General features: G+C 43.6%; 1 protein-coding gene across 2 annotated transcripts; it reads left to right on the top strand.

Annotated features, from left to right (window-relative positions):
- The first annotated feature begins 4,050 nt into the window (after positions 1-4,050).
- Positions 4,051-14,414, top strand: dera (deoxyribose-phosphate aldolase (putative)). Of its 2 annotated transcripts, none has more exons than XR_001966266.1 (9): positions 4,051-4,174; positions 5,719-5,816; positions 6,123-6,270; positions 7,779-7,874; positions 8,945-9,079; positions 9,443-9,571; positions 12,198-12,310; positions 12,812-12,969; positions 13,938-14,414. XR_001966266.1 is itself a non-coding variant. In XM_018755645.1 (9 exons), the coding sequence occupies exons 1-9, from the start codon at positions 4,144-4,146 to the stop codon at positions 13,992-13,994; spliced, it is 957 nt and encodes a 318-aa protein (XP_018611161.1). In that variant the 5' UTR covers positions 4,051-4,143; the 3' UTR covers positions 13,995-14,414. The 2 variants fall into 2 exon arrangements, 1 of the variants encoding a protein (XP_018611161.1); XM_018755645.1 differs by having other exon boundaries at positions 12,820-12,969.
- Positions 14,415-14,881: the final 467 nt, after the last annotated feature.

The raw sequence follows: 14,881 nt of genomic DNA, 5'->3' as shown, positions 1-14,881 counted from the left end.
TCGGGGATTGCCGCTGCAACAGGCGCCGGAGACTTTACGGCTGCAGCTCCGAACCGCTGCCCCGACAATGGAGGTGTGGAACACAGTCCATTCGGACTCGATGTCCCCAGTCTCCCTCGGACCTGGTTGCAGCTCTGTCGGAGGTGGGAGTTGAAGACCTCTCTGACAGGGGCCTCCGCCAAACGTTCCCAACAGACCCTCACTATGCGTTTGGGCCTGCCAGGTCTGTCCAGCTTTTTCCCCTGCCATCGAATCCAACTCACCACCAGGTGGTGATCAGCTGACAGCTCAGCCCCTCTCTTCACCCGAGTCTCCAAGACATATGGCCGAAGATCAGAAGAAACGACTACAAAGTCGATCATCGACCTCCGACCTAGGGTGTCCTGGTGCCAAGTGCACTGATGGACACCCTTATGCATGAACATGGTGTTCATTATGGACAAACCGTGACTAGCACAGAAATCCAATAACAACTCACCACTGGGGTTCGGATCAGGGAGGCCGTTCCTCCCAATCACGCCCCTCCAGGTGTCACTGTCGCTGCCCACGTGGGCGTTAAAGTCCCCCAGTAGAACGAGAGTCCCCAGTGGAAGCGCTTTCCAGCACGCCCTTCAGCGACTCTAAAGTCCTCGGTCATATATATGTACATGTTTATATGTACATGTACATATACTATATGTACTGTACTGTACATATTTAGACAGTGGTACAGAAACACGGTGGCGCAGTGGGTTTGAGTCCCACTTGGGGTGCCTTGTGACGGACTGGTGTCCCGTCCTGGATGTGTCCCCTCTCCCTCCAGCCTTGTGCCCTGTGTTGCCGGGTTAGGCTCCGGCTCCCCGCGACCCCGCATGGGACAAGCAGTTTCAGACAATGTGTGTGTGTCTGTGTACATAAACAATGAGCAGTTTATGTTATAGAAGTTACTCAAACGGTCAATGCAACATTGAAAATAACATGGCAATGACTATATACTGCAGTTTTCCCATTTCGTCCATACATCCATCATTAACAACTGTTTAACCCGAGTGGGGTTGTGGCAAGCCAGAGCCTAATCCAGCAACACAGGGCACATGGCTGAAGGGGGAGGGGACATACCCAGGACGGGACACACCCAGGACGAGATGCCAGTCCATGACTAGGCACCCCAAGCAGGGCTCAAACCCCAGATGTGCCACACAACGAGCACCGGCTGAACCCGCTATGTCACCACGCCCCCCTTTTCCCATTTCGGTTCATTTTAATTTGCCCTCTGTGGAAATGGTTATACTTTCAATTTTATCATTTTAGCTTAAATCATACATAAATCAGATCAGAGCCTGCAGCACAATTTTTTAATTTTCTCTCAGTGATTTCAGGGCTTCCGGAAAAGTCCATTTTTTATTTGCAAAGCCATACAGTTAAGCTCAAGGGGTAACTGATCTCTAAACATATGCAGGATTTAACTGTGCCCTTACAGTAATGTTTGCTGATGTGTGAAATGACTGTGTTATAGCAGTCAGTACTGGCACTTATTTCATGCAGTCAGCAAAAATATGAAATATCGAGTTGTGCACTACTACTCTGTCATACTCCTCACTCACATATCACATCTGTCCTGTCCAAGTCTGTCACCCCACATTCATTACTTCTGGCCCCAACCCTCACCCTGCTGGTGACAAACCCATATGGCACACAAAATATGGACAGCATATCAAGTCAGGAAGTCAGGGCTGGAGGATGCCCACAGTGGGGATACCAAGGTTTCCTTGTTGATGTCTGAAGACGATTTGGCTCTCTTGGTGTCATCGCAATGTGATCCTCAGCAGGCACTGAATTAGTATGAGGAGTTCAGCGATCAGGGAGGTCCATGGAGAAGAGTTCTGCTCTTCCACACTCAGGGAGAACAGTTACCATGCTGAAGGCATCTAGCGAGGATACCCTGGATCCAGTCACACAGGAGGTTTAGCAGGGCTACTATAGATTAGTGCTGGTACCTCACAGCTCTTATGCTGTGCATTTGGGTGGAGGTTTAACTTCGGATCGGGGTGCGTGGAGCGTCAATGTCCTCCCTGTGTCCGAAGCCCAAAGACACGTGTGAAAGAAGGCGATGGTAAACCACTTCTGTACCGTCCATTACCTTCAAAACAATGCGAGTGATTGCTGTGAGTCAGATTCAGCTCATCGGCAGTTACCCAGCAGACCCAGTAATGCGTGAGGGTCCCAGCGCCTCAGGAGCAGCTGAAAACTTGCTGTGGAAAGTGAAGCACCGTCTTCCACCACCTCACAAATGTAGTGCTTTCCTGAAAACCCTTAGAAAGGTGAATTGTTATTAATCAGAGATGAAAATTTGTTTCAACAGTAAAAATGTTTACGTTCCCAAGTCCAAAAATGGACTGCCATTTATGCTAAAATGCCACCGAATCCCATGAAAATGGATACAGTTGGTTGACATCAGTTATCATAACACAACAAGGCAGTTTCTCTTCATTAATTACTCTGTAATGCAGCCTGACTCCTTCGGCTCTTTTGTACCTGTTATAAAGCACACACTTAATGTCACACTCAGCACCATGCCTCAGACACCTGATCCTACTCAGCCCAACCAGGTATAAAGGGAGCCAGTCCATCGCCGTCCCTTTGCGGAATCTCATCAGAGACAACCGTCCCCTCTGTGCCTAAGAAACCTGCCACCTTCCATGTCCCATTCCCCTGCGCTCCTGAAGCCAGTTCCACGTCTCCCTGCTCCCAACCGTTCGCCTTGTCTCTCAACTTTGTCTTCGGATCTTCGTTCTCACCCGGATTGCTGATGGCCTGACCGTTTGCCCGTCCCCGACTGCGAATACCATCCTAACTCTTCAGATTCCAGTAAACAAACCTGCATTAGGGTCCATCCCCCTTCATGTTCTCTGTTCGGCCTGACACTTAAACGCTCACAAAAATCAAAACACACAGACATACGTTTGTCGAAAAATATTCACAATATAGCCCAAGCATCATTACTAATGTTGCAAGTGGCTATGACTGCTTGAAACGACTCATTCCTAAATCGCATATGACTGCTAAGTGCCATTTTCGGCAGCCGTCGCTCCAGTGTCCCCATGGCAAACCATAATGATAGAGAAAGCGTGGTAATTGTGTTATCACAGCTTAAAACCCACTTTTCTGCTCAAGAAATCAAGTCAATTGTCTTTCCTTTGGTTGCAAGGTACTGGCATTCCTAAAGTTCATTTCTGGGTCCAAAAACGGCCAAAACGAAAGAGCTCTTTCAAGTAAGGCCTTGAGAAAAGTGTGTTGTACGGAAGATGCCACACAAAGGTGTCCACTGTTGTCCTGAGAGAGGGGGGCAAGCTGGACGTGAGCAGGAGGGAAAAAGAAGTACTTGACAAAGTGTAGTTTGAGAGACAGAGAGAGACACCTGGTGCAGGTGCTCAGTTTGCTGCTTCTGCACACAGACCACACCAAATCCGTCCATAGCGCTCCTTTTCAGTGATCCACCATCCAACATCTGTCTTCTTTTGCCCATTTTAACCTTTTCTTTATATTCCTAATATGGCTTTTTCTGTCAAATTCTAAAGGCAGCAACCTGAAGTGGTCTTTTGGGGGGGGTTGCCAACATTTCAGCACAAAATCATCACAAAATTGACTGTAAAAGCAGAAGTGGTTGACACAGTAGCAGTAAACACAGTAACACGGTAAAGCTCATTCGTGTACCACACTGTCAGTGTTTGCTTGAGAAACTGCCACTACGACAGAGTCTGACCAAACTATGCTGCTCTCATAGATGCCGCCATAAATAATATAAATAATCCAGATTACATCAAAGCAGGTCAAGACCCTGTGAACCATCGTATCTGTGTCACTCTGGCTTCCCATAGCATATTTGTGAACAGCATGGAAGGCGCATACTGTATATACAGTATTATTATTATCATCATAATTATTACGATGCTATTAATTTAACAGCACCACTCGATCACGCGCAACAAAGCGCCGCGTCCGCGGTCTATTAAACACTTCTTATACGTGATTGGTTGATAGCGCCGCGCGCGTGATGTGACATGACGCCGATGACGACACAGTCCGGAAGAGTTTGTCAGTAATGCTCGCAGTGGGTCTTTTGGTGGTTTGCTGTTGACGCACCTTGAGACTCCGTTTTCCACAATGTCCGCAAGAAACCCGGGAACTGAGCTTGGTAAGATACGTCGCCGCCGCATTATTTTGCCCAAAGTACAGCCCCAGGACGCGACCCGTTAGTTCTGAGGCACTTAACACGTGTGCAGCGCTGCGCCTTACGGCGTGTACGGTCAGAAGTGGTCGATGAACGCGCTCCGTGTCACGCCGGTTGCGATACGGTTATACTGACTGCGAAACAGCTAGTAATTCCGTTAGCGCTTACTTCGAGCAGCCCAGTGTCCAGGACCCGGCGTTGTTTGGAACAGTGTATCGTACAGGTTATGTGGAATATATCATGAAATTAATTGTGGAAAAAAAAAAGCGAGTAGAAATCACAGCCCACGGCACTGACTGTCACTCACACTAAGACTAATTTCTCCAGTAGAAAACGGTGTTACTGCGTGGACCGAATGTCGCTAATCTTTCTTTTTCCAGAGAAACAACTTTATGAAAGTATATGCCATATTTTGATGCGCTGCGGATTGGGATGGGACGAAGAGTCAGCGTTCATTTCATATTTTCATTGGAACACTAGCCCCCAGGGAAATAATGAGGAACTTGGTTTGTATTAAGTAACTAAGTACTAGACACAGTCACCCCATCATTTTCCCCAGAAGTGCCCCCAATGGTTGCACACCCACTTTTCACATTTTTCCCACAATGCAATTATTTACACTGAACAGGTTTCCCGTCTAACACAGTAACACGGTCATCACAATATATTTAAGAGAAAGCCCTAAAGTAATTTTTGAATACTGAGATGGTTTTTATAGCGACAAAATATTTGGGATGCAGTGCAATAAAAGATATGCTCCATTGGTGTTCTCTTGAAATACACTTTTCAAAAGACTACAGTATTCTACATGGAAACATGCTTTTTTTTGTTTTTAAAAAAAAATTTTCAGGTTATTTGCTGGGTGAAAGTGTGTTATAGATAGACATGGTCATGGTGTTTCTGCAGAACAAGGCATTTTCTGTACATTCATTCATTCATTCATTTAGATTTTTCTTTTCACCAGATAAGGTTGAAGTTATTTACCCATTTTCTGCAGCTGGGTAATTTTTACTGTGTCAGTTCAGAGTAAGTACCTTGTTCAAGGGTGCTGCAGCAGGGGGTAAAATGACTAACTGTGAGGTGACAGCACCGCCACTACATTATTACCACGTAGGACAGTCCGCCTGTAGTACAGCATGATAATGTGTAACATACAGGCAGCCTTGTTAGACAATCTCTGTAAACCCTCAGAAATGCAGTCAGAGGTTAGTTCAGAACTGCTAGAGCTGTTCTCTACTAGTTAATGTGTTGCACATGACCGACCCCGATGGGATCATGGTGTCCCTGCAGGGAACAGGCTTATTCGTTTAAATACCCTTCTCGTGTTCTTATTTGGAAGGGCCAAAGTACGCAATGAAATGTATTTGCAGATGTTATAGGATTATTATGTGATGCTGTAACCCAAGAGAATTTGTCACTGTCATGTTGCAAGGGCTCAATGAAACCAAGGCCTGATCAAAAACGGCTGTGCCATGCACTCGTTTATATGTGCTCTTGTGCTATGCTAGATCTGGAGTGGGTGTCGAGGGTTCGAGTGAACCACCAGGCTGTTCTGAGACGGGCCCAGCAGATCCAGGGACGCAAACAAGGGAAGAACCAGTGGCAAGTGGGTAGTGCTCACCAGTGTGGTAATGTATGAACTGAGCTGTGCATCAGTTTTAGTTACTATTGCTATGGTTATTTCACTGTTTATCTGACCCTTTATTTCAAACGACTTTCTAGTTTACAGGAACACTTTCAGTTAAATACCTGCTCAAATGTAAGGCAGCACACCTAGAAAGTATTACTGCGCCAATAAAGAACACCTTTTGCAGCATCTCTCTTGGTTTCTGCTATCAGCATTACAGAGTTTTACTCTTGTGCAAACTCTCAGTGGGAGCATCATATCTCATGTTCCATGCTGATCCACTAGGCTGCCTGGCTCCTCAGAGCGGTGACTTGCATTGACCTGACCACCCTTGCTGGCGACGACACACCCTCCAATGTGCACCGCCTGTGTATGAAAGCAATGCAGCCCATTCGCCATGACTTGCTGGAGAGTATGGACATGCAGGACAAAGGTAGCCTTCTGTGCTCCGTTTGTGTACTGCAGCCCATCCTCTGTTGCCCTTAAAGGAAAATTTTTATTCAGTCGTAATGTGATTGGTCCAGTTTAATTGGAACGTTTAAGGTAAGTTTATTAAAAAGCTCTTCTGCAAGAAAACCTAACATACACTGGAGGTGGCTCTGGACCTTCTTTGACATTTCTTGTTTCCTGTAGACAAAACCAAATACACTTTGGTCCATGCTTTTGGTCTTTGCATCATGTTGCAGCACTGTTGTTATTGTTCCGCTGCAGTCAGTGGTCATCACAGTAGTGCTGTCAAAACAAGACAAAACCAAAGACATTTACATTCATGCGTTTGGCAGACGATTTTCTCTAAAGCAGCGTACAAATAAATGTATACAGAAGGGTATCCCACAACAGACTTGGATACGTACACTTTATTATTGAATCCCTGTTTGTTTATTTGATACCTGTGTTGTCATAATTCCTGTATTCTGGTAGGAACTTGTAGAAATTACTTATGAATAAGAAAGACTGTACATAAAAAGTAGCGGGTGCTGAAGGACTATCTTACAAAGGTTTCAAGGACATGAGAGGGAAGTGAGTCTGAAAGTTATGTTTCTTGATTCTTCTTGAATGCTGGAAGGGATTCAGCAGTTTTGAGGCACAGAGGAAGTTTGTTATGCAATAAACATCTGTCTGGGGCCAGACATAACAAAATTCTTAGTCATATCAAGTACAGTTTGGTCAAAACATTAGGTGACAATGTAGTGCTGTTTGCCTGCCAGCAGTGCATAAGTCCTTTCCATTTTTTTTTATTTCCAAACAATGTGTAAGCACTTCACTGGTTTAGGACAGATGGCTGCTATAGATCAAGAGTGTCATTTAAGCAAACTAAACCAATGTCAGGAGGTAGAGGAAGGTAGAGGAAGGACTGGGTTTATGTGGAGTGCATTTAGGCTTTTTTAATGCCATAAAATGTTCTTGCTACCAGAAACTGGACATAAGGTGAAGCATTTAAGTATAAAATGTGCAGTTGTAGCATATTGTATACAGATGCCTAGCAATTATTTCTATATATTCTGTATAATTATAAGTTATACAGTATAATGTAATTATACAGTATAAATGCTGCAAATGACCTGTAGGTGTTCTTCTCAGTTCACAACAAAAATTAGCTCGAAGTATGATAATTTTAATATGGATCGTAATAAACGTAAAGATGTACTACACTGATGCTCTACTCCGACAGTCCTGAGGGTTTTTGAAATCTTTACAAGTGTCTCTCCACTATGTTTAAAATAAAGATCTCTAAGTACCCTTGTCAAGTATTCCCTTGAACACTATCTAACACTTAAATAGCTGACATATAAAATTAGTATCATAGTTCAGTTACGAAGCCTGAGTGGAGATAAAAAGCAAAAACAGTGACTCCTGCCATATATGAAGGACATTTTGTCCAGAAATTGAAAATGAGAGGTAGTATTATAATAGCGTTTGTTGTCACGGTGTTTATTGTAGGCATCACCACAGCTGCTGTGTGTGTCTACCCTGCTCGGGTAACCGATGCTGTGAAGTCACTCAAATTGGCTAATTTCAGCCTCCCAGTTGCCTCAGGTAAGCCAGCTGGCATTGTCCACATTTCTCTAGCCGGTTGTTTTCTACCGCACACTTGCTTTACGTTTACGTTACAGGTAGTCCTTGACTTGCGATGAGTTCCGTTCTGACGAATCCTTGTTGTAAATCCCAACTTGTCTTGTAAGGATGATATAACCAAGCATGAATGCTACGTAGTACGATAGGGCTTCATATTTTTTAAAATAATTTCACACAATATTCATGTTAAAATAACAGTAGAATAACAGTATAAATATAGTACAATGTTATATTTTCATGCTACACTATAGTTTTTACCTTCCTTTCTAAATGTCTCATTCAGTTTTTCTTTACCGCACCACCAGAATACTCACGTTTTCACTGGATAGCTGTTGTATAAAAAAGATCGCAAACAAAGCGTTCTGTAAATAAAGCAATGGATTTGTAAAGAAAATGCAATGACTAATAGACACACTGATCGAGTCAGAGGAAATGTGGTGCCTTGCAACAGTATAGCTTGCCGACGTTATCGTACAGTAAGTGCAGGTGTCATAAGGTTGATGGGATGGCTGTCGTGTGCCCGGGTTGTGGCAAGTCATATATTTCAAAGTTGGGGGCTACCTTTGTGTTGACAGCACACTATAACATATTGCCTGTTCCTTTACAGTACAGTTGAGCACAGTTTCTCGGTGTACAGCAAGCTTGCTGTGCATTTGCAGTACATTTACAACATACTTTCTCCACATTTACATAGAAATTACAATGAACCTCCTGTACATTGAAAGTAAATTCACAGCACTTATAATACATTCACCACCTTTGCGTTCACGGTACATTATAATACTTTGTCTGCAGTTACAGCAAGCATCCTCTGCATTTAAAGCACATTTTTGCAAACCACTCCTCCTTTTTGGGCATAAATGCTGAGCATTTAAAGCACATTTACATTGCGTTTATGTTATATGTACATTTATATCACATTTAAAGGCCGAAGTGCAGGATATTTCTGTGACACACACATCAGCAAACATATACTACATTGCATACAGAGGAGCACAGTACTAGGCTATTAAGCATGCAGCCTCTTGCAGTGGCCACTGGGTTCCCTGCTGGCCAGACGGCTATGAAGACACGACTGGAGGAGGTGCGCATGGCTGTGGAGGACGGGGCTACGGAGGTCGACATCGTCATCAACCGCATGCTGGCTCTTACTGGCCAATGGGAAGGTAACCTGAAGAAGCACCCTGTGGGTTGGGGCACAGCGACAATAGGAGCACGTCGCTGGGTGTCCACCTGCCTTTTTGCGTGTACAGCTTTCCTGCTTGTGAGGATAGTCCGTAGCAGACTGACGTGTTTTTAAGGGCTGCTTCAAGCACTTAAATCTTAGTTAATTTTCATTACTTAAATTGATTAGGCCTTTGTCAGAAGATCCGGTAGTTTATGATGTCACCCCGATTTGTGATGTTGCAAACCCACTTGAGCACTTCCAGCAATAATACCAGACATAGATATAGAGCCGGTGTGGAGTTCTGTCTCTAGTTGTCTGTTCCAAGGTCCTGCCAACCCGTGTGACTCTTGTCTTTCTACAGCGCTGTACCAGGAGATCCGTCAGTTCAGAGAGGCCTGCGGGGAGGCACACATGAAGACCATAATGGCAGTGGGTGAACTCGGCAACTTCACAAACGTATACAAAGCAAGTCTGGTGGCAATGATGGCTGGTAGGCACGTCTGCTCACATTTAGCTGTTATGCTGAAATTATCCTGTCCCATTTACTTTCATTCCCACTTATTTTCCTTATCATTCCTGAATTGGTGCCGGGGGTATTTTTCAGAGGGAGAAATTGGGTGGAATTCATGGTTGTTTGATGGATAGTTTTCATTTTACAACCCTGTCATTTGTCAAAAATGTTTTCTAAAGCTTTCCATCTTATCTCACATTGAGAGATACCCCTGATTCGTGAACATCATGTTTACTTATATCTTATTTTGTCTGATCTGATAATGAAGAGAACTCTTGTACAGATAATGTCACACCAGGAAATCCCTTGTTAATTTTTTTGTGTACAAAAGGAATTAGAAAATTTCCAAAATTTTCTAGCTGGTAGTGTCGTGGTTAGAGCTGCTGCCATTGGACCCAAAGGTCGCAGGTTTGAATCTCATCAAATAGTACCCTTGAGCAAGGTACTTACCCTAAAAATTGCTCCAGTAAAAAAAAAAAAATTCAGCACTGTATAAATGGGTAAATAACTGTAAATAGATTAACATTGTAAGTCACTCTGGAGAAAAATGTCAGCTAAATGAATACATGTAAACTGAAAACAAAAGCACAGTTGGAAGTAGATACAAATAGCTGTGCTACTTTCTGTGCTCCACTGCGTGGCGCTGTTGCTCAGGCCTTGTGATGAGCCCACCCTGCTCGCGTGGGCAAAAATGGGGCCACGCCGAGTGTGACTGTATGCTTAACTAATAATCACGTTTTAAGCCGATTACAGCACCAAATTGTCCGCGGTTCTGATTAAGATCATTATTAAAATGCATTGCTTTTGTCGCTGCACTCACTTCTTAATCTCCTCTTGTTTCTATGAATTCCGGATGAGATTTCTGAAATTGAATAATAATTTGATCCATTAATCTCCGAAGCCAGCAATTTTATTTTGCTCCCCCTGCAGCCTCCCCGGCCGGCGAATGAAAAGAGCTTCATTACGGTTGTGCGCATTTAATAACCATTATCCATTATCATGTAATTAAGACTCCCCATTACGAATCTTAAGGACAATGTGAGTTTGAGGAATAGAAAAAAAACGACAAGGAAAAAACACATGGAACATCTCTTTAATGAACTGGAAAATGTTCATCTTATTCTGTTCGGTAATGAGGTGCCGAACAGCCATTAGACTTGAGATGGAGCAGAAGGGTGATGTTTTTTTTTTTTTTTTTAATAAATCCCCAGTTTGTGGTTAATCTATTAAAACCGCCGTTTCATCTTCTATTTTTGTCGGGAAGCTGATTAAACTTCATTTTTCCCTCTTTGCCTGTGAAGCGGGGAAATAATGGTGGGCTTTATTGATGAACATTTACGCGCCTCCTGTTGCCCGTCATGGACAGCATATGTTCCTGTCGGGCGCTCTTGGACTCTTAGAAATGTCCGTTTCCACGAGTTCTGGCCCGGAGCAGCCCCGAAGTACGATTTCGCACTCACTCAAGCAGAGGACAGAGTAAAACTTTTCTTTGCCCTTTTGACAAAGTAGACTTTGCTTTGGATTCATGCGCGAAAGTTGAAAATGTATAAAATGAGAAATTTCAAGTTTAACGAAAGAACATTTTGAGGTGGAACAGCTGTACAAAGAATTCTTACCTAATTTTTAGACTGCATCCTGCAGCTGATTTCATTAACCATCAGTCATTTGTTATTAGCCAACCAGTAATTGCAGAGTTGGTATGTCCTGAAAAATGTGAGACTGTAGATGGTTTTCCCAGAAACAAAAAGATGAAACGGTAAGTTTTGCCTGTCTGCCACCTCCACCACTGGTCCAGCATCCTCTGAGGACTGAACTCGCCACATTGGTGCACCAGCTAGAGTCAGGCCAGACCAGACTCGGTGTCCTAAACCTTGTGTCCCCTCCACACATAGACATGCACTCAACCAGCACCCCTGTCAGCCTGTCCGCTCAGGCGGCATTGGCCTGCTCCCTCCCGGACCCCTCTCCATTAATGCACTTAGCAGCTCTGATTGAATCTAATTGGCAGCAGGGCTCATTTAACCTGCTGAAATTAAGTAAGCATATAAAGGACACAAGCGCAACAAAGTATGCCACTGTTAATCCCTTTTTACGTCGTTCACACATATATGCACATGCTCACATATACACACGCATGCTGCAGGGGTCTCGGAGGGAGCAGGCAAAGGTAAGGGTGCTTAGCTAACAGGCAAGTTTACAGTCACACGAGCAATGGTCCTCTGGCTCTTAGCTATGCTGTGATATAATACATAGCCAGGCACCTGCTCTGTTCAACTCTGAATAGTCTACATGAATGTTTTATGGGTGGGTACAGAATTACTTCACCAGTGATATGCTTTGAAAACTTACGGGTATGAACTGCTTGGTCTTCACCAACAGTAACTTTCTGTTTGATCTGAGACGAACTACGTCAATTAATTATTAGTAGAGAATTTTTTGTATTATGTAATTGTGTTTGACAAGATACCACAGTGTCTAATGTGAAGTTCGTACTGCAAATGCATTCAGTATGGTTATATAACAGCCATTGTATATATGTCATGTATATATCATTGTAAATGAAAGATGATGGTCACTTTTTTTTTTTTTTCCTTTCCATAAACAGGTTCTGACTTCATAAAGACTTCTACTGGGAAGGAGTCTGTCAATGCCACCTTCCCTGTTGCCATAGTGATGGTGAGGGCCATCCGCAACTTTTTTCTACGGACAGGCCATAAGGTACAACTTTCAGTTTTACAGATCCTAGCTTGTGTCACCTGGAAAGTTAAGACAGTGAGGTGTTTCTAAAAAGAATTATTGTAGGATTTGTTTGCATTAGAGCTTTGAAAGGTAAAGTTTTATTAAGTGGATGATCTTCTGAGTCTCCATCCACGCTTTTGTCTGGTGGGTAAAAGTGAGCAGGGGGGCGCAGTGGGTTGGATCGGGTCCTGCTCTCCGGTGGGTCTGGGGTTCAAGTCCTGCTTAGGGTGCCTTGCGACAGACTGGTGTCCCCTCCCCCTCCAGCCTTACGTCCTGAGTTGCTGGGTTAGGCTCCGGCTCCCCACAATCCTGTATGGGACAAGCGGTTCAGAAAGTGTGTGTGTGTGTGTGTGTGTGTGTGTGTGTGTGTGTGTGTGTGTGTGTGTGTGTGTATATAAAAGTGAGCAGCCCATGATTCCTGCAACTTGTTGGTTGACACTGTGATGTCGGGTTGACGCTGACAACTTGGCCTTTTTGGAGGTGTGTAGGTGGGTTTCAAACCGGCTGGAGGGATCCGTACAGCCAAGGACTCACTGGTATGGTTGACCCTGATGAAGGAAGAGTTGGGCGACGAGTGGCTGAATCCCAGCCTGTTCCGCCTCGGGGCTAGTACCCTGCTGGCCGACATCGAAAGGCAGGTGGGTGGGTCCGGCAGCACAGCTAAAAGCTAGTAAGGCCTATACTTCGACAAAGTTCTGTAGAGCTGCCACTCCTATTACTGCTTTACTGTTTGTCCCACATATTTATGTAGACTAGTACTACTAGTAGACTGCAGCTGTCGACTGCTGTAGACTGCTAGTACTTCGACAACAGTGTTGACCGCAGATCTCACACACTTCTGCCTGGAACTAGTAGAATCCACTGCTAGCAGCAAAAGCTGCTTCTGCTACTACTCCTTCAGCCATTATTAGATCTGACTGGCTTTTTCTTGGCTGCCTTCTGTTTTCTATCACTAGTTCCTGCAGTCCAGGGAGCTCCCACTAGTTTTATGAAATCTGCTACCACTTCTACCACCACTATTCCAGCTGCTCTCTACTCCTCCTGGTACCATTAGTCCAGTAGACGACACAAAAGTTAATGTTTCCATCTGCAATTCATAATCTAGCCCAGTGGCTCTCGAACTCCGCCACAGAGACCCAAATGACAGCCGAGATTAATCACAGGTCCCGAACAAATCCTTTTAATATTCGGTCTTCATCTTTTAATCCATCAGGAAATCAAATTCAGATGATAAACAGCTAGCTCGTTTGTAAAACGTTTTAACACTTACAATAAATCATACAGGCACAACATGACGATAACTATTTACTGATGTGTAGTAAACTTATTTTATTGTTTGAATCTGTTCTTGTGTGTGTGTTTTTTTTTAATGTTTTAAATGGTCACCTGGGACTCACCAGGAATCTTTAGAGAATGTAAATACATCCTGGCCAGTTTTTGCAAAACTTCTCACTACTTCCACTTTTCCCTCAAAAGTTTATGAAAGTGTGATAGTGCTCTGTTTAATTGAGTGCCTTCCATCTTGGACTTGGTGAGAGTTAAGCATGTATTGATCTTCTCATTCGTGTTAATTTCCCTTGGCTAACACACAGACTTCTTCCCACAGATTTACCACTACGTGACCGGGCGCTACGCTGCCTATCATGAGCTGCCCCTTGCCTGAAACCACGGAGAACGAATCGATTCGACCAATCAGCCTTGACCTCATTTTTACCTGCTGTTCACAGCCTATGAAACATTACACAGACCTACAGGGGACCTGGTTGTTTGTACTGGAACTGGTTTCTTTAGGGACATGATTTTAACACAACTTGATTTTGGTGATGAAGAAAACTGATATGAAGCACCTTAAAAGCAGTACTGAGTTAGTGGCTAAGCAGTTCACTGCGTAAAGAACCTATTGTGTCGCTCAGAGTTAGAGTCTGTACATTAAAAATCTTGTGTGGTATTTTAAAGGGTTGAAAAAAACGGAGTGCTTATTCCTCTTTACTGTAAATCATTCTGACTGTTTCAAGACTTGTCATTAAACATTTTATAATCTTAAGTTACAAGATTAATCGTCTACCAAAATGGAATTCTTGCAGAAATCCTAACAATTAAGATAAAACTTTTTTAAAATATTAATGTGTTTGGAGAAATTAATTTGTAACCCTATATCCTGAGGTACTATTCTAACTTCATTTTCCCTCCTGTAATGATCGCAGGATGTCATCTTAAGTTCTCAGCATGTGTTAATCTTTTATTTGACTACAAATGTAACATTCACTTATTCTAGAATATCCGTCTCTATTGATCTAAAGCTCTAAAGCCCGGTGCTATCACTGTTGTTATTGTACCTTTCAGCTGATGCTTTCCTCTAAAGTGACTTGCAGTGCTACCCATGTTAAAGTTGGTTATTAAACTACAGCAATTCAGGTAACGTACACTGCTTTACAGTGCAATGGCGGGGCCCTCCTTGTAACTTAAACGTATAGAGTGAATATTCTTAAACTGGCATTTCTCGGCTTATGGATTTGTGCACTCAGCTTTCATGTGACTCACCATTAATTG

The sequence above is a fragment of the Scleropages formosus genome, chromosome 24 (genome assembly GCF_900964775.1).
Source record: "Scleropages formosus chromosome 24, fSclFor1.1, whole genome shotgun sequence".
NCBI lineage: Eukaryota > Metazoa > Chordata > Actinopteri > Osteoglossiformes > Osteoglossidae > Scleropages > Scleropages formosus.
This window is presented reverse-complemented; position numbering and strand designations above follow the sequence as displayed.